General features: G+C 41.3%; 3 protein-coding genes across 3 annotated transcripts; 1 reads left to right on the top strand and 2 right to left on the bottom strand.

Moving 5' to 3' along the window:
- Positions 1 to 1,213: 1,213 nt before the first annotated feature.
- Positions 1,214 to 4,753, bottom strand: nefla (neurofilament light chain a; the record flags this gene model as incomplete). The annotated part of the gene is made up of 4 exons (XM_080510699.1): positions 1,214 to 1,802; positions 1,890 to 2,347; positions 3,449 to 3,573; positions 3,710 to 4,753. The coding sequence occupies 4 exons, from the start codon at positions 4,751 to 4,753 to the stop codon at positions 1,399 to 1,401; spliced, it is 2,031 nt and encodes a 676-aa protein (XP_080366825.1). The 3' UTR covers positions 1,214 to 1,398.
- Positions 4,754 to 9,182: 4,429 nt separating this feature from the next.
- On the top strand, positions 9,183 to 11,095 carry pgam2 (phosphoglycerate mutase 2 (muscle)). The gene is made up of 3 exons (XM_080509769.1): positions 9,183 to 9,695; positions 9,924 to 10,104; positions 10,635 to 11,095. Exons 1-3 carry the CDS (start codon positions 9,279 to 9,281, stop codon positions 10,802 to 10,804), a joined length of 768 nt encoding a protein of 255 aa, XP_080365895.1. The 5' UTR covers positions 9,183 to 9,278; the 3' UTR covers positions 10,805 to 11,095.
- A 1,592-nt stretch (positions 11,096 to 12,687) lies between these two features.
- LOC308140238 (syntaxin-2-like) lies at positions 12,688 to 18,272 on the bottom strand (the record flags this gene model as incomplete). The annotated part of the gene is made up of 8 exons (XM_080509923.1): positions 12,688 to 12,876; positions 12,964 to 13,101; positions 13,236 to 13,309; positions 14,905 to 15,013; positions 15,173 to 15,246; positions 15,597 to 15,671; positions 17,771 to 17,870; positions 18,237 to 18,272. 8 exons carry the CDS (start codon positions 18,270 to 18,272, stop codon positions 12,688 to 12,690), a joined length of 795 nt encoding a protein of 264 aa, XP_080366049.1.
- Positions 18,273 to 18,766: the final 494 nt, after the last annotated feature.

Below are 18,766 nucleotides of genomic sequence, written 5' to 3'. Positions count from 1 at the left end.
CCGAGAATAATGCGTCGGGTCGGCCACCGGCATGATGAGAACCGTGTGGAGTGAGCTGCGCGCAGGGACGAGCACGTACGACGGGCTTACGTCATATATCACCAGAATGATTGACAATTGGGAGGACCAGTTATTTTGATGATCCACCCGGAAGAAGAAAATCCTCCACTATACCTTTAATTAGGCATTTTTGTTTCCAGGTTTTCCATTTGTGTTGATTAACTTTTTGTTGGTTGAAATTTTAGTTAACGGCCTTCTAGAGGAAAAAGCTGCCTTTTTGTTATATTAAATACATTTTGTACTATAAACTGTATATAACTTCAATATTTCCTTGCAGAGTTCTGTGGAGGAACCTGGTCTATTGTAAATCAATGAATGTTAAAGACTTGAAATAATAGCTCTCACGTGATTAAATTAATTGCTTATTAATATAAGTGGAAGCTTAAAAGAAATCTCATCTATGAAGACAGGGTGGAATTTAATATGTTGCATGCACCCAGATTATATTGTTCTGCTGTTGCATATTTAATATTTGATTGGTGTGAACTGTTGATTTTTCAAAATAAAAAAAATTGACATGAAATGGACATTTCATATCTTCATTCATAATTGCTGTAAAAACAAACTTTACTTAAACTTTTTGTTTTGTTACTTTTGTAACTTTAATGAAAAATCAATAGTTATATAAAATCACAGCGTTACTAATACTTTTGCTGATATAGCAAAGCAACTAAACCAAAACCATTAACCTTTATCAAGCACAGCTTATCTAAAAGGGCCATTCCTGAATGCATTAGATGAATTTTAATTGCTTTTCAGTTTCAGTTTCACTTCAAATGTGCCAAACGCATCTTGAAATACCGCAGGACTCTTGCGATGGGCTGCGTAACACAGCAGGGTGTTAATGATCTGAAAAGCAATGTTGTGACAGCAAAGTCACTGTTTGTTAGTCAGATGGAGTGGAGAGGATACACACATATCTCATTCTTAAATCCTTGCCATGATAAATGCAGAACCTCAGATGCTCCAGGACAAGTTTTTACAAAAAGAGGCCACACCGTAAAGTTGAAATCGAGATACAAAATGATCGACACACGTGGCTATGAGAATCATTTATTTTAACCACTCAAACACTCACAAGGTCACTTCTACGTACCGCAGTAGCACATATTACACTCACTGGGATGTGTGAAGCCAAACTTTTATGGATTACTTTGGACATCTGAAAGCAGTTAACCTTGATTTGTTGCTGTAACTTACTATTGGACTGTTTTATTGAGCACCGAGTTAACAAGCAGCTTGGTAGCGTTGATAGAGCCGATGCCTCTGCTGGCAGCTGTGTGTGTGTTATGTCTCGCACATGGACAGTCTTGACCCGAGTTTGCTGAGGCTACTGGCCTACTTTTTACCTTTTGTGCTTTTTTCTTCAGCAGGTTCCGGTTTGGCTGCTTTGTCCTCACCTTTGTCCTTTTTTGCCTCAGCTGTGTCGTCTTTTTTCGGAACAGCTTTGACGTCTTTCTCGGGGGCTTCGTCTTCTTTCTTTGTCTCGGCTTTGTCTTCTTTCTTTGTGCCATCTTCTTTCTTGGTGTCAGTTTTGTCTTCCTTCTCTACACCCTTTTGAGCTTCTTCCACCTTCTCCCCCTTTTCTTCATCCTTGGCGTCCTCGTCTTTTTCATCAGCTCCCTCCGTTTTCACCTCCTCTTGTGCTTCTTCTTTGACTTCGGTCTCCTCTTCCTCACCTTTGTCCTCCTTTTCTCCTTCATCTTCTGCAGCCTCTTGTTTTTGCTCCTCTTCAACACCACCTGTATATACAGATCACACTTTATTATGAGATATGTTAAAAGATTTTAAGGAACTTTAGCATATGATTTAAAAAAATATTCACAGACCCTCTACTTCCTCCTTCGCCTCTTCATCTCCTTCCTCAGCTCGCTCCTCGTCTCCTTTCTCTTTTTCTCCCTCTTCTTCTTCTCCTCCCTCTTCCTCTTCTTTATTTTCCTCCGTCTGTACTCCCCCATCCTCTTCCTCCTCCTCCTTTACACCCTCATCTCCCTCCTCCTTCTCCTCTTCCTCTTCTTCATCCTTCTCTGCTTCCTCCACTGCCTCCTCCTCCTCTCCAGGTGGGCTGGCTTCAGCTTTCTGGGCGTGGCTGGCAGAGACGATGTCCTCAGTCGTGCTGACACTGGAGCTGAATAGGCGGGACGTCAGCATGTAGGAGGTGCCGGAGCTGAGGCTGGAGAAGACAGGGCGGGAAAAGGAGGGCGCCGACAAGCTGTGGCTGTACAAGGAGGACACTCCCCCAGCCAGGCCGACATTGAACCGGGACTCCTCTCCTTCCAAGAGCTTCCTGTGCAGATAGATTGAAAAAAGAAAAAGTGTTGTGCACTGCAGTACATTGGATATCAGTTTCATTAGCACGTTCAGCTTTCTCTTCTGGCCATTTCTGAGCACGACGACACTATAGTGTCTCGTATGCTGAAATTGAAGCACATTTTCTCTGATGTGGGACTTTTTTCATTAGCACAACTTGAATGGGCATGTTGCCGTCAATCTCACCTATTTTCTAACTTTAAGAATGTGATAACGTCCTAAATAACCTCTGTTGTTTCATTGACCTCTGCCAATTGGTTTAGTGACCATTGTGGCGACACATTAGACATATAAACTTGTCACATATAGAAGCTGGTTCTTTGAATGTACTGTCTTAAAACTCAAAGGCCCAAAAATACTATGGCAGTAAACCAAAATAAGGTCAAATATATATATATATATATATATATATATATATATATATATATATATATATATATATATAGTCCATTCCATTCAGACTTTAAGCATTTTTGAAGTTGACCATTGGTTTTGTTATTGTTTTTAGTATCCCCTGGTGATCATCAGAATGACCAATGTTATTATACAAACGGATCATATTTCCATAACTGATCTGACATTAACATTCCTAATAAGAATCTCAGAGTTTTTAATTGATGTACATCACACACTGTTTTTATTGTATTTGTTACTGTTGTTATTGTTATTGTATTATTGTTTTTGTATGTGTTCTTTAAATGTGGGCCCCAGATGAAATTCCCTTGCTCCTGCAGTGGATGAAAAGTTTGCATTCTAATTTGATGATTATTTTATTCATACATTATGTTTGTTTTTTTTTTTTAAAACCTCTTTGATGAGGTTGTGTCAAATATACAGTATATCCCTGTTCTATACAAATAGCTGTTTTAAGCAGGAGGAATTCAGTGGTCGACATGAATCAGGCCTGCTATTTGAATGTTGTTCGTATTCAAGTACCTTGAGAATTACTCAGAACAGTCTTGTTGTGTTCCTCTTTATTGTGTACTACTTTAACCTCCCAAAAAAAATCCAGATTTATTCTGTTTGTTCTCAAAATATGTATTTGATCACCAACCCCTTCATTATTCTTGTTTCTTACCTGTATGCTGCAATCTCGATGTCAAGAGCCATCTTGACATTGAGCAGGTCCTGGTACTCCTTCAGGTAACGTGCCATTTCCTGTTTGGTGCCACTCAGCTCATTCTCCAGCTCTGCTATGGTGTCCTAAATCGAAGACAAAGAGGAGGGAACAGAACACAGCTGCATTACGAACGCTATACCTAAAGCAATGGATTCAAAATGGTTATCATGGATCTCTGGGATCTCTGATAAAGCAGAGTGTTACAGCATCTCTACTGACCTGCATAGCTCCTATCTCAGCACTCTGCTTCTCTTCCATGTCATGCAGCTGCTTCTCCAGGGAGTCATTGAGGCCTCTGCATGCATCGATCTCTAGCAAACGAGCCTGTAGCTGGCGTCTGTACTCTCCAGCTTCATCCTTGGAGTTTCTCACGGCGTCAGTGTGCTGGGCCACGGTTTCAGTCAGAGAGCCTACCTTGCCTCTGAACCACTCCTCTGCAGCCTGCATGTTCCTCGCCGCCAGCCTCTCATACTGGGACCGGATATCTCTGAGAGCTCCCGAGAGGTCAGGAGTGGCAGCCTCAGATTCCACAGCCACATGGACGCCCAGCTGGACTTGGGCCTGCAGCTCAGCCACTTCGCCTTCATGAATCCTCTTGAGGAAGGCCAGTTCCTCCAGCAGAGTTTCAACACTCTTCTCCAGCTCGGCCTTAGCCAGGGCAACCTGGTCGGCCTCACGGCGGGCCTCCATCAGCCTCCCTTCAGCCTCCTCACGACCCAACACTTCCTCCTCATATCGAGCCTGCAGGGCGCTCAGGGTTTGCTCCAGCCGTTCTCTCTGTCCCAGGACAGCCTGCTGCTCTGCTCTGGCTTCATCCACCGCTGCTCTCAGTGACCTGGCCTCCTGCTCGTACAGGGCTCTCAGGCGGGACGGCTCGGTGTGCTTTTGCCTCAGCAGCAGCAGTTCTGCCTCCAGCGCACGGTTCTGCTGCTCCAACTCACGCACTCTCTCTATGAAGCCGGCAAAGCGGTCGTTGAGATCCTGCAGCTGGCTGCGCTCCTGTGTGCGCACAGCCCTGAAGTCAGAGCTGATCTGGGCCGCTTGGCTGAGCTCCAGCTCCAGGGAAGAGGCTGCTGAGGACGAGGAGAGCAGTGTCCGGCCAGGAGAAGAGTACTGCAGACGGGAGGAAGACAGCGGGGATGTGTGGGAGGAGTAGGCAGAGTGGGTCCTTCCTCTGGTCACCGCCACACGAGGGGGAGCCTCGACATACCAGCGTCTGTATGACGAAGTGGAGTAATAGGGGTCATATCCGATGCTACTCATGATGGAGTGCTGCGAGGATGAGCTGCTCTCCCTCTCGCTCTGTGTATATGTGTATGTGGAGGTGCACGATGAGCTCAGGTTTAAGCCTCAACTGCCTGCTGCTGCAGCAGCCTCGGCTTTTATAGCAGGATGAGGGGGTCTGACGCAAGCGCTTTCTTTCAACTCTGACAATGCAGGCTCGATAGCTTTACACTGCAACAACGAGAAAAGCAAGAGGGACCATGGGAATATGTGTAGGAGGAAAATAACTGAGGGTTGAAGGCAGAATGAAGACATGAGAGGAGACACTGAAAAAAAGAAACTGCAATGTAGGAAAAGCTGTGCGTCTTTGTTGACATCAATAGTGAATCAAGTCAAGCCACTTGAAAGAATAGACGTCCAAAACAGATTTATCAGAGTCCATAGCAGTGCTGCAAAAACATTTATGTTGAACATCTAAAGCAACTTACTGCATTGATGTCACTGCAGGACGAGGAAGGAGGGGAGGGATTGTGTGTCCTGGTTTTACAGTCGTGACACAGCATCTCTCACACTGGTGGCGCTCAGAATTACAGTCATGAACTGGAAAGCCCCGCAGTGATAAAATCGCACCCAAACAGACTAAGTGGTCATGTGGTGAGGGCCTGACATAAAATGTATAGTGCTGTATTTATAGTGCAGTGCAGTTTATAGACTTAAGAATGTGATTATTAATTCATGTCTGTAACCTCTGTGGTCTTGCTATTATTTTTAAATAATCCATCAATGACTTTTATGCAGAATGTGATCAAAGATTGAAGGATCTTTTATAGAAATTGAGTTTTTGTCAATAGAATGTCATCATTACACTGAAGGACTTAACATGAGAGTGGTGTGTCTGTGAGTTTTTGAAAAGTTATTTTTTCAACTGTTGGTTTGCTGATAAAGATGTTAATAAAAAAGTGAATGATCTTTTCAGATCTTTTTGTACCAAGATAGATTTTCTTGGGTTCTCTCAACCAAACCAATGAAGTTTTGAAGAAGTCATTTGGCAATAAAACATTTCTGGACCCACATTTCTGCATGTAAAGGGATTGGCTCCACCACCCAGTGACCCTGAATAGGATAAAGAGCAATAGAAGGTGGAAGGAAGGATAGATGGATCCACAGTAGTGTAATGGTTAGCAGATATGCTTCTTCTCAAGTCTGTGTTGGGTTTGGACCCTTTTACGTGGAGTTTGCATGTTGTTCCTGTACATGTATGGATTTCCTACATGTACAGTTACAAGTTTGAGGCAAATTATTGTATTCAAACTTTTAGGTAGTTTCAAGTTGAGTGTGTCTGACTGTTATCCATGCGATGGACTACTGACACAATGTATGCTGCCTTCATTTAGACAACTTAGTTTTGATATATATTCACATTCACCTCCAATGAATTGGTATTTGTGATTCACCCGTTTTTTGCCCACCTCAAGTTCTCGCATTGTCTAAATGTGATAAAAGACTAATTGGTTGCAGTTTGCAACCCTACTGCTAGATGCCACTAAATCTACAAAGTGGTGTTTATGTAGCCTATCCTATACCTCTATGATCATATGGCATGTTTTTTCATTAAATCACTCATGATAAAGTTGTCTTGCTTTCTGTCAGGTTGTTGTCTCTAATCTTAAGAAGACAAACAACTACTGTATCTCATCTGCAGCACAGAAATACTGGCAGGCCAATAACAGCTGCTGACTGGTGTTTTCTCTTCTTGTGCGTGAGTATGCAGGTATACAGTTTAAGGTTCATCTGGCTCTGCAGATCTATGCCTAAATGAAGCATATTGCAGTAATATCTGCGTGTGATTTGATGTGTGAATTTGTGTGTGCGCAGGGTGTATGCACGCCTATGTGACTGTGTTGCTTGTGCAATTTGCCTTTGCAGCAAAGACCCCTTGTATTTAAAGGCAGCACTGTGCCCGAGCCGAGGAGTGAAGGGGAGGGAGGTTTTCGGTGGGAGCTGCATGGACTCTGCTGCAAGCTGAGTCATCTTAACACTTGTGATCACACAAACTCCTCTGTGTACATTTTCTGCCACCCTAACAGCAGTCTGACAATCTGCACCGAGGCGATTTTTGGTTGACAGGATGCTTACCGGACTGTCTGAAATGTAACAGACACTGTATATCATTAGGATCTTTTTTATGCCAAACTAATGAAGACACCTACACAGCTAATTGCAGTTCCTGTTCTTTCTTGAGGCTCTCTGACATCAAAGTACACTCCTGGTATCAAATTACTACTGAGTATGCAGTGGACACGGGAGGCATCAACAATTAAGATAAGTGATGTATTCATAAGTGATAAATTAGGTGTATTTGTATTTATTTGTTGTTCAGTTTTGGGGGTGTGGGGGACTATCAATAACTGCCCAGCTCTGCCATCAATTTTAAACTTTTATTGCTCAGATATGTATCCATGTTATATACTGCTTTATGCAACTTACAGTTGTAAGGAGTTGAAGATAATTAACTGTCAATATGTAGACCGCACTGAATACAGGGCTCCCAGTACAGTGACTGGTGTCCCGCTAGCATGTGCATCTTGAGGCGCATGCAGCAATGAACTGAACTGTCACCAATGGAGGAGAGGCAGAGTGAAAAGACAAGATGAGGAGAAGGGCACAGCCATATCTGAGCTAAATGTTATAAGAAATGAATTATGCAATGCTTAATAATTGAAATTGATGTGAAAAATAAATTCACAAAAAAATGTCAGAAATTTCACTCCACCATCTGGAAACCAATCCACCATATGTGCCTCTTCAGGGTCACAGAGTGCTGATTTAATCCCAGTTAACTATGGACAAATCGCCAGTCCATCAAAAGGCAAACAACAAAGACTGGTGATTAGGAGGGCCTCGATCCTTACACTCACTCATACAAACAGAAAAGTCAGTTGATTGTAGTTTGGTAAACAATGACAAAGATTCAAAAAGGCTCTGAAGATGAAAGCAAGGACATGTTAAGTCAATTCCTATACATCCTGTTTCAAATTGCTTTCAGACTTTGATTTGGATTCAGCATCAATCTCACTATTTGGCTTCCTCTGTTCAGCACAACATCCCAATGTCATGATCACAGTTTGGCGTTGTGCCCGACAGTCCATTATTATGAGATATTTGCAGTGTCATGTTTCTAATGGCTCATAATTTGATTGAGAAAGGCAGGTGATGTTGAGTTTACCCAACAGCCTCTGCATCACTCCTGTGGCTCAGTTTCTATCATCGACTTCATCTATTTCTGCCTCAATACATTAACAGTTTGTCAATGATGCAGCAAAAAAATTTTTGGACATTAAAACGTTTGTCTTATAGGCACAAGTAACACATTTATACTATGATGAGGTGTCCAGCATCTCTCAAACGTTTGGGAAGTGAATACCATAAATGAGCCGTTAAATTCAATGACAGTGTTACAGTTATGACTTTGACTGCAAATGCTAACGAAGACAATGATTTAATATTTTGGTTAGTTTAGACTATTATCATGAACTAGACTGCAACATTGCTCGGCGCATAACAGGCGTTTGTGATATCAGAGCCCCCCCTTGTGGCCAATAAAATACATTACACATTAGATTTAGCCGCATAACAGGCGTTTATGATACCAGTGTAACAGTTGAAGGCATTATATAAAAAGACCACAGTTATTCCTTCATTTGAATGTATTAGTAAGCAATTGTCACTGTTGTCTCTATTCCTTTATGACTCCTGATTTTGTTAACTTAATAAGTTACAAACCAAACACCAATGGCAGTTCATTTCAAGTTGGAAGCTCTCTTTATAAGCAAATATAGAAATATATAGTGAGAGGATGTGAAAGTAGACTCGTGTGCACCGTGTGAGAGTCAATGAGCTCTAATAAGAGTTTCTCTGTCATTCTTTCCATCAATACGCAAAGTGTCGTCCTGACACATTTACTGAAGGCCTCATTTCCCATTAAGCAGTCATGTGAAAGATGTTTAACTGTATGTAATAAATACTAGTCCATAATTACAACACTTGAGATTTATTTTCAGGTTTGCCATTTTGTTGCTGCTTATTTTTGTTATTATAATGCCTTTTAACACAAAATGATATTGGTTTCAGTGTCACGGGACAAGAAATGCTTTGTGAACTAATGTAGAAGAGTTTGTCTCAGTGAAAAAGTTATTCTGTGTGAGGTGCCTTTCTGCAGCCAACTCCACTCTTTAAACTTTTGTGCCACAGATCTCAGTTTAAAAGTCATGTTGCTATTTTGGCTTAATATCTGACCTTTGGCCTTCCCGGCCACCACATGTCCTAGCAGCCCAGCCAAGAGCTAACATCACTGGACCATCTCTGTGTCCATCACAATATCTTAAGCCGTCACTGGTGGAGCATGAAGAAGGCTGCCCTGCTATGCACTGCCACCATCCAAGCTGCTATAAAAAGAGTGCGGTATGCTGGCGAGGGTTCACTGTTGGTCAGTGTGTGTGTGTGAGCACAACTTGAAAGGGCTGTGGGCTCCCTGTCTGGTTAAACTCAGGAGATACCGTTGAACATGGCTGCCACCCATCGTCTGGTCATCGTCCGCCACGGCGAGAGCTCCTGGAACCAGGAGAACCGTTTCTGTGGCTGGTTCGACGCTGACCTCAGTGAGAAGGGCGTGGGGGAGGCCAAGCGCGGAGCCCAGGCCATCAAGGATGCAGGCCTGAAGTTTGACGTGTGCTACACGTCCGTGCTGAAACGGGCCATCAAGACCCTGTGGACCATCATGGAGGGCACAGACCAGATGTGGGTTCCTGTGATCCGCACATGGCGCCTGAATGAGCGCCACTATGGAGGCCTCACTGGACTCAACAAGGCGGAAACGGCTGAAAAGCACGGTGAGGAGCAGGTGAAGATCTGGCGTCGTTCCTTTGACATCCCACCTCCAGTCATGGACAAGGACCACGCTTACCACAAAATCATCAGTGAGGTGAGATGACTGAAAACAAATTTGAAAAAGTAGAAGAATAGGTAACAGGTTTCATAATTAATCATATTGTGTTTTCAACAATTAAAACTTATCAAGGATTCCGCAGGAACTGGATTTTTGCTTGTATTGATACTAAAATGGCCAGTTTTGTGCCTGGATCCTGATGAAGTATGAAACTGTTGTCTGCTGTGGAAGAAAACGCCTTTTACTATGGTTTCCTACCTCTAGTCTCGGCGCTACAAGGACCTGAAGGCTGGTGAGCTGCCCACATGCGAGTCACTGAAGGACACAATTGCCCGTGCACTGCCCTTCTGGAACGACGTTATTGCTCCCCAAATCAAAGCTGGCAAGAACGTGATCATTGCTGCCCATGGCAACAGCCTCCGTGGTATCGTCAAGCACTTGGAGGGTGAGTATGACGGCCTGCATGTGAACGAAAAGAGTAAATCTGTTGTATCACAAAGCATCAAGGTAAAAGTGACACTAAAAGAGGGTTAAAAATTGAGTGGTTTAAAAACAATATTTACTGTAATCTGCATACAAGGCCGGACCTGAATAGCCTCAGACAGACGCTCGTCTGCCTGCAGACACACCGAGTTGTGGATTACAGTGCATATAAATAGCATGCGGGGACTCACACCAGAGCTCAGGGAGAGGATAGAGGGTCACGAGCATGGTTCCCGTTACAGTCACGACCTTTATGTAGAAAGGTTGGACTTTTTCAAGGAGTGGCCAGATAAGGGAGCTGCACATTCAGCGAGCCTTAAGGGCAAAATGTAAATGTCAGTCAGGAATGGAATGTGTAATTACATAATAAGAGCTGATTTCTTGGAATAGGACACGTTGCCATAAGAAAAGCTACAAATACCACCAGACATAATGAAAATGTGGCGACACTCATATTTGTGTGCTTAATCTGTCACTCTATAATCTTCACAGGCATGTCCGACGCAGCCATCATGGAGTTGAACCTCCCCACAGGAATCCCAATTGTGTATGAGCTGGATGCAGACCTGAAGCCCATCAAACCCATGGCCTTCCTCGGTGATGAGGAAACAGTGAAAAAGGCCATGGAGGCTGTGGCTGCTCAGGGCAAAGCCAAGAAGTAGAAGCAGAAACAAAGACTCTTACCTCTTTGTCCTTCGACCTTGTCATCTGATCCGTTCGTCCATCTTTTGTAGTTCATTCCACCTGGGGAAATGTTAAATGGTTCTTTTGGAGATGGGCCACACATTAATCTCTGTTGTTGCTTAAACTATAGACATAAGACGTTAAATCAACCAGATAGCTGGGCCCTGCACTTGATGCGGTCACACACCACTCAGCCCTTTCAAATTGTTAAGCCCCATTTTGAGGGCCGCACCACCCTGGCACAACCAATAAAGAATCCATGTTTTTAATGTGTCTGCTTTAATTTCTTCTCATCCTACCACAAATCACACTGTCCTACACCCTTATCTCCTCCTCCCATTCTTCATTTAGATCCTACTCGGAAATCAGCGGTTTCAGCAAAGTGCAAACGTGCTGTGAAATATGAGGCACGGAGCAAAAGGTGGGGGGAGGGAGCCAGAAAACAGTGGAGTCATTGAGTTCATCCTGGCAGTGCCTCAATGATGCATTAAAGAGCTCGCCAATCTCCTGCTTCAGTCAGATCACAACTTCAAAACATGCAGGCAGCACGCTGCTTCAAAGTATTCCCTCACACATCAAACATCTTACAGTACATCTCAAAGCTCTCAAAGACAAAATGCACGACAAACACAAAGCAGAAAAAGATAGTTCCACTCTGGTACTGTACATCAGCTTGTCTTTTACCAGGGAAGTTAGGGTGTACTTTGATGCAATTTATTCTCAGTGACTGCCTTCACTCTGTAATAAAATATTTCTGTTTTGATGAGGAAAGTGCTTCTAAGGATGTTTCCATCTACAAAGGATATATGTTCACTCACGAGAAGCTTAATATCTTCTAGGAATTCATCAATTTGAATTCCTTTCTGGTGGAAATGAAAAACGCAGTGGAGAATAGAAACTGCTCCAAAAATTAGATTGTTTTTGGGAAGCGAAGTTGGAAAATTGTAAAAAGTAACTGAGGCCAGTCAAATCTGTAACTATCTTTAAGGACAAAACTTGCATACAAAGCTCAAGATAAGATGGACAGAGACAATTAGAACTTTCACAACAAAAGCATTATACTAAGAACAGCTCATAAATGAGAACATGACACATTAAATCCACACCAGTTCATTAAATGCCCACAGAAAACAAAAACAGACCAAATTTAAATTTAAACAACAAAGACATGCAACAATTAAAAAAAAAACATTGTAAGATTGCGTTTAAAATATTGTTCCAAGTGAATGAAAAGTTAATGAACATAGAAAATTTAAATAATCTAGTACATTTATTATATTATTTAGTTATCTCACACATTATAGTTTAATTGTATCTTTCACTAACATCAATTCCTTTCCGTCTTTCATCCACATTAATATAAAAAAAAAAACAGAAAAGCCATGTACTGTACCATTCACCAGAATGCTTTATAAGAATGGCCTGGTAAAAGTAGCACCTTTGACAAAAATACTGCAGAGTAGCAGAAAGGTAAAGCTGGTCTAAAGCTGCATTTATAGTAGTGTTCACATGCCACCTACTGGCTAACTGATGAACACATGAAAAAGTGATTTAAACTGTTTGTGGTCACACACATTTAGTATCATGCACACTTTTCAAAACTGAAAGTCAAAATGTTTTGTCCAGCTTGAGAAAGAAATGTCTCATGGGACAGTTTGCCAACTGTATCTTTTCATTTGAAAGGTGATTTTTACACAAATCCAAAGTCTTGTTAAAAGGACACAGTGTATTTAGTATCCTTTAGAAAGGAGCATGGGCGGCAGACGAGCACTTTAAATGCAATGAGAATGTGTTTTTCCGGTGGCAGGAGGCTTTGACATTGATCAGGGTGTCCAAAGAGTTTTGTGAGCCCAGTTCTGGTTCAAGTCTTTGAATCTGCAGCAGCTTTAACAGAGGTTTGTCTCCTGAGGGGCTTGAAGAAAATGGGCATAGAAGCTATCTTGAAACGATTTTTTTTGTATGTGACCGCTTTATTGGTCTCCTCTTTGGATGCGTCGACATACTCAGACGCACTTGTGATGCTCCTTTCTATATTGTTGATCAACTCCCCCTGGTAGGACAAAAACATGAAAGACATAAATCAGAGTCTGCACCACGCACACATGGGTATGTGGTCAGACGAGAAATGCTTTTATACCTGATTCTCCAACAACATGGCAGTGTCGGCAAACACTTCATGCAGCTCTTTAATGCTGGACTCCAGGCAGATGATGTCCTGATGACGATGTTCGATTTCAGTCAAAGCCTGACTTGAAATGTCTGCGTCACAGTTGATCTGTTAAAGAAGTGCACAAGAAACTTCGTTAAAATCTAATAAACAATACTAATGATAATAAAAAAAAGTAAAGTACGCATTTCTGGCTGAATGCAAAGCAGTTTAGTGATTTGCAGCACAGATATTTTACTAACATCCGAAATGAAAATGGCCAGATTGTCACAATGCAGCATCTCCTCCAATGCATCATCTGAGGTCACTTTGTCCACTGAAAGACACAAACCATAACAATTTTTAAAAAATCATTACCATACATCATATACAGTTTATAGACTATATTGTTGTGAGTGTAAACAAAACTAATGTTCATTTTTAATGGTGACAAATAGAGGAGAGAGCAATAAAGTCCAATAAAGGCACATAAACTTTCATATTATATCTGATTGGGTCCTGACACATTGGTATTCATTGTCGATGCACACTAAAGCACTTTCTAACAGAAATAAAGGTTGTATAATGATTACTGCAGGCACGAGGCAAATAGGTCTCAAATATGAATGTTTATATTCATACAATCATATAAAATTGGGCTGCCATTGCAAATCTTATAGTTTCCATAATGGGACTTAAACATTACATTTTGTAAACCCATTCCTTTCCGTTACTGTATTTACAAATGGACCAACAGGACTGACTGATGTGGTTTTATGCTGCTACAGCAAAAAAAAAAAAAAAAAAACCTAAACCTGCTGCTAAGAACTTCACCACAGGGAGGCGTAGTTATACCTTTATTAATCTAAACTTGAGTCACCTCACCTACAATGTGTGTAAAAAAAAAAAAAATAGAGGGTAAACCTCTATACAGTCCAGAATAGGTGACAATAAAACAATGCAACAGAAGAATGAAAATAAGACACGATTAAATAACAGGTAGTGAACAATGCACATGATAACGGGCCTACATGTGTCAAAAAGGTTTGATATAATGGGAAATGGTGCAGGTATGAAGAGGTAACCTGTTTGATTGGACAAGCCTCAAATATTTGGTGAGAAAAGGAGCAGTTAAACAGTTAATTTAGACTAAATATTGGTCTCAAAGGTTGTAGTTGTTTACACCGTGTGAGGAAACAGGGAATCCCATGCAAAGTCCCTCCCACAGCGATCTGAGCATCGTCATCACCACACCACTGAAACTCCCTCTTGCAAATTTCAACATTCATTACAAAGAAAACATACCTGATGTTAAAACAAGAGATTTGACTATTTCATTGATGATAGTGGCTCTTTTCGAATGTGGTGGCAGCGACTTCTCAGACACACTGGGTCAGGTTCATTGGGTAGCGGCCCTTCTTAACAATTGTATATAAAAGTCTTAGAAGTTTGGAGACCCGTTGTTGCAGTTTTACGAAAGAAACAATGTTCTATTCCTGTCTGACGCAGGATTCTAGTGTCTCATAGTCCAGTGCCATCATATTACTGACCTTGTGAAAAAATTTAACTGCACTGGACTTGTATTATTATGGACCCCATACAATAGAAAATAAAAACCAACACTCAATAAGATATGAAGAGGGACGTCACACCAAAAGTAATAGCTTACCCCAAAGCTTTATTCAAACCAAATGTGTTAAATAAAACAACGCAAACATAGGCTCAAGGGGAAAACAATAAAAGGACTGTAGACTTTGGCAAAGTGCTGCAAACCTCAGTTGTCGAGCCTTTTGTGCATCACTGCCATCAAATACAAGAGTCATGACTTTGTGAGATTTGAAAATCATTGTAATGTGTTATTCTTTGCATTTTACTTTACCAAAGTGACAAACTCACGCTTTGAAGAAACAACCCACGTTTGCTGCAACTCACCAATCTCCAGCTGTCTTTGAATTTGTGCCTTACATTTCTCCCTGAAGGAGACTTGTGCCTTATGGTAGCTCCTCATGACGTCAGAGAACCACCGGGTCAGGTGTGAGTGCTGGTGACAGGAAATCAGCCCAATTGAAAACCAAATTATTGAGCCAGAGATGAAAATGAATCGCTTGAAGGATCGGTTCTATGAGGAAGCTGCTGTCAGTTTTACTTTCATCAGGAGAATAGAGATTGATCAGGACATGAAATAAAAGCACGTCCACACCTGGTTCTTCTGAATACGCTGGATTACTGTGGCACCCGTACTGCTGTCATCCACCGGCCATTCAGTTTGCATGACTGAGCGAAACACGAGACATGACAATAATACACAGCTGTTAAAAACCAAATAAAGCTTACAGAAAAGCCAAAACACTCATCCGTGTTTACGCTATGAAGCCCAACGTTGTGTTGAAGGCCAGTTGCAAAAGGGAGTTCACATCACTTCTTTGTCTCTTATTTACAAATCAAATTCTGTGGTATCGACTATTCAGGTAGAGCGTTTGAGGAAATGGTGTGAAGCTGTGTTCCTCTTCACTGTTCCCCTTCAAAACAGTCCTGTCATACATTTACACATTAAACTAGCTGCACAACATATACCGCAGTGGAAAGTATCTTTTCGTGAGGATTCGATAGTTGCCTGCACCTACGTTTTAACTTGGCTCGAACCAAGTTTGCATTCTTCTTGGTGTCACTGTTCAGTAGCTCCAGTTCATCTTTGTTTTCTGTGAACAATACAAGAGGTTTACTTCACAGGGGGAAGGATTTCAGCGCATTCTCAAAGAGGTATATCATTATTAAGGTGCGTTATTCCTTCGTCAAATCGATTTGTTGGAAATCCACCCAATTTATTTTTATTTTTTTTACAAGTTCAAGACCAAAGAATTAAGGTCATTTTTATTTTGCTAATGACAATGTCTCTCATTTGGATGCTCTGCAAAGACAGAACCTGAAACAAGAAATGGGAAAATGTTGTAGAATGAGTCACTGCCGGGAAAGCAGTAATGTTTGGAACTTATCAGAAGCAGGAGAGAGTATCAGGGTTTTTGTAGGTTCCATCAGCTGAAATATAACCCATTTGCAAATGTGTTAAACCATTGTACATAAAACCTTTTATGATATAATTGTATGCAATTATGATTCTCTGGTTGTAAGGTTATTATGTAATGTATAGTGAGTGAAAGCGCCCCTGTGTTTTGTATTTGATAGTACTAAGAAGCTCAAGCTATAAATGTGTCACAAGCTGGTGTATTGAGGAAATGACTAATGCAAGGTTCAAGGTTCATGTGTGCTTTTATATCCTATGAGGGTTCATTTTCAGCACCAGCAATTTATATACCAAAAAGAAAACAGTCCAGGAAGTAAGTTTCATATATAATGTTGATTTATGTTGATTTATTCAAAAACTCAACAGCAGTGGGGGACAAAGGTGTTTTTCACTGCGTTTATTCTACATGGTGGTTGTTCAAATCACTGACGGGGTGGTAGAAGTGAGAGCTCTCCACAGAGCAGTTATATCTTACATTGGCAAGAATGAATCTGGCTTTACTTGAGGGTCTCGCTTTGTAAGGTGAGAAGGGTCAAGCAGTGTTATCCCAGCTATCATACTGCACTCATTCACAATCGTACCCATTCTGGTGCTATTCTTTAAAAACAATTACATTTCAAAAACAAAATCAAAAGTCTCTTTATTGTTTTCTGATATGGTGCCAGGGCATTTGTAATGGTTGACTACTTCAACAGCTGGACTGCCAGAAGTATCTCAAATCTATTATAATTTCTTTTGTTTTGGCCAGATGCATAGCAAGGAGAGACGAGTGGAACCACTCAGTAAAATCAGACACAGCTTGGACATGATCATGGCCGCCATTACTCAAAAAGGGACACGGATACTGAGTCATCTAACACATCAAAAACGTTGACAGTCCATTTGTGTACAACACACACACACACACACACACACACACACACACACACACACACACACACACACACACACACACACACACACACACACACACACACACACACACACACACACACACACACACACACACACACACACACACACACACACACACACACACACACACACACACACACACACAGGGCAAAGGACAAATTCTCTGGACATGCACAAAAAGGTCAGCTTTTGTAGACATCATTCACCATGTATAAGTATTTTTTTTTAGAAATACGCATGTCAAATCCTGTCACAACAACATGATGAGAATTTAGGGATTAAAATAAATAACAAACAGGGCCAAACTTTAACTGAATGCCAAGTGACTGAAGATGGAGTCAAGTGAGTAACATTAATATTTAGATTCCTCCTGACAAAGACAATATTTAGGAAACACTTGACAAAAAATACAAAAACAAAACTAGAAGGACTTAAAGCAATTTCATAAAAAATTATTTACCTCAGATACTTCAGCTTCATTTATGTTGAAATACATTTAAAGGTTTAATTTCTATACCTCCAATATGAAAATTTGCTTAATAACTAAAAACGCATTTATTCCCAACCACCTTTGAACACATAATGACAATGTCAATAGGCCGTTAAAAGCAATATTTTTACATAAAACAAATAAAGTAGTAAGCCAGCTGCTGTCCTGTGCCTTCTCTACAAACATCTACAAGCACTGTATGTTTGTCAAGGGCAGTTCAGTTCTGCTTATTTGTTGCGGTTTCTCTGTGCTGAAGGAGGAGTTGGATATCCACAAGCATCATCATTACAGTGAAGGCATCAAGTTTCACGTGTGTAAATCCTCAATCAACTGTGTGAGTTTAATCATGAAATGAATTGGGGTGAACTTACTTTTGTCCTGATTCTGAGAAGAGAGGATGACCTTGTGTATTCTCTTCACCTCCTCTGCTTGCCAGGATATTTTTACAATGACGCTTCTGACTTCCTCAACCTGCAAACACAAACACAACGCGTAAGTGGAAATTAGTAAATTTGGATCGTTTTTTTCCTGATCAAGTTTTGCTCATGTATCCAGGCACTAAATGTGACATTAAACGGTATGGGTCACCAGTAATCCTGTGCCATAAAGCTAAAAATCAACAGTAATTATCTAGGGCCATTAAAATAACGTGCAGCCAAGACCATGATACACACTGACTCACAGGCATTTGTATTGTCAACATCATTTAACAGCAGGGTTCAGTTGATCTGCAGTTTCTGAGAACGTAGCAGCTGTGTTTCAGTGATGAAATGACTTTAAACCAGACAGCAGAGGCTCGCCCCCCCGTTTCAATACCAGATTCTAAGAGAAAGTTACCGTTTTAAAGAACTCCTCCATGATGACTGTGTTCATCGTGTATCATTTCATTCTGCTCCTGTTGATGAAAAGGGATACTTCTGTTCATAACAAAACACACACACACAATAAATAACTCCTGAAACGTTTTAGCATCAACGACGCTCATTTAAAAGGAATACAACAACACTGATAGATCATCGTGATGAAGCTCGCGCTCACCTGTTGCATGCTTTAAAGAGCGATGACCTCACCCAGCTCACCTGTGATAAAAGGCGCGTGCACGCAAGCGCGATCCCGACAGAGCCACCAGACAAAGGACCGCCTCCACTCTGCGCAAATCAGAAACAGAAACAGCAGTCGACTCCATTCGGAAGTCGTCATTTATGGACCACGGTGCATGAGAAAGCAACACAAGGAAGTTTAAAAAATGATTCAATTTGTCTAACACGAGTTTTTCCATGTAATTTTGTGTCACCATAACAACTCAGGTTGAATCTGTAAACAAGACAGTGGTTAACCAATGGCGGAACAGAAAATATACAAACGTC

Source organism: Blennius ocellaris (genome assembly GCF_963422515.1).
Source record: "Blennius ocellaris genome assembly, chromosome: 15".
NCBI lineage: Eukaryota > Metazoa > Chordata > Actinopteri > Blenniiformes > Blenniidae > Blennius > Blennius ocellaris.
The sequence above is the reverse complement of the archived record's forward strand: the minus strand, read 5'-3'. Positions and strand labels throughout refer to the sequence as shown.

Excerpts from the sequence above, each read along its gene's own strand:
- pgam2 (XM_080509769.1), top strand. The coding sequence starts at position 9,279 with ATGGCTGCCACCCATCGTCTGGTCATCGTCCGCCACGGCGAGAGCTCC. Across the intron at positions 9,696-9,923 it reads ACCACAAAATCATCAGTGAG|TCTCGGCGCTACAAGGACCT; the intron begins GTGAGATGACTG and ends TCCTACCTCTAG. Across the intron at positions 10,105-10,634 it reads TATCGTCAAGCACTTGGAGG|GCATGTCCGACGCAGCCATC; the intron begins GTGAGTATGACG and ends TAATCTTCACAG.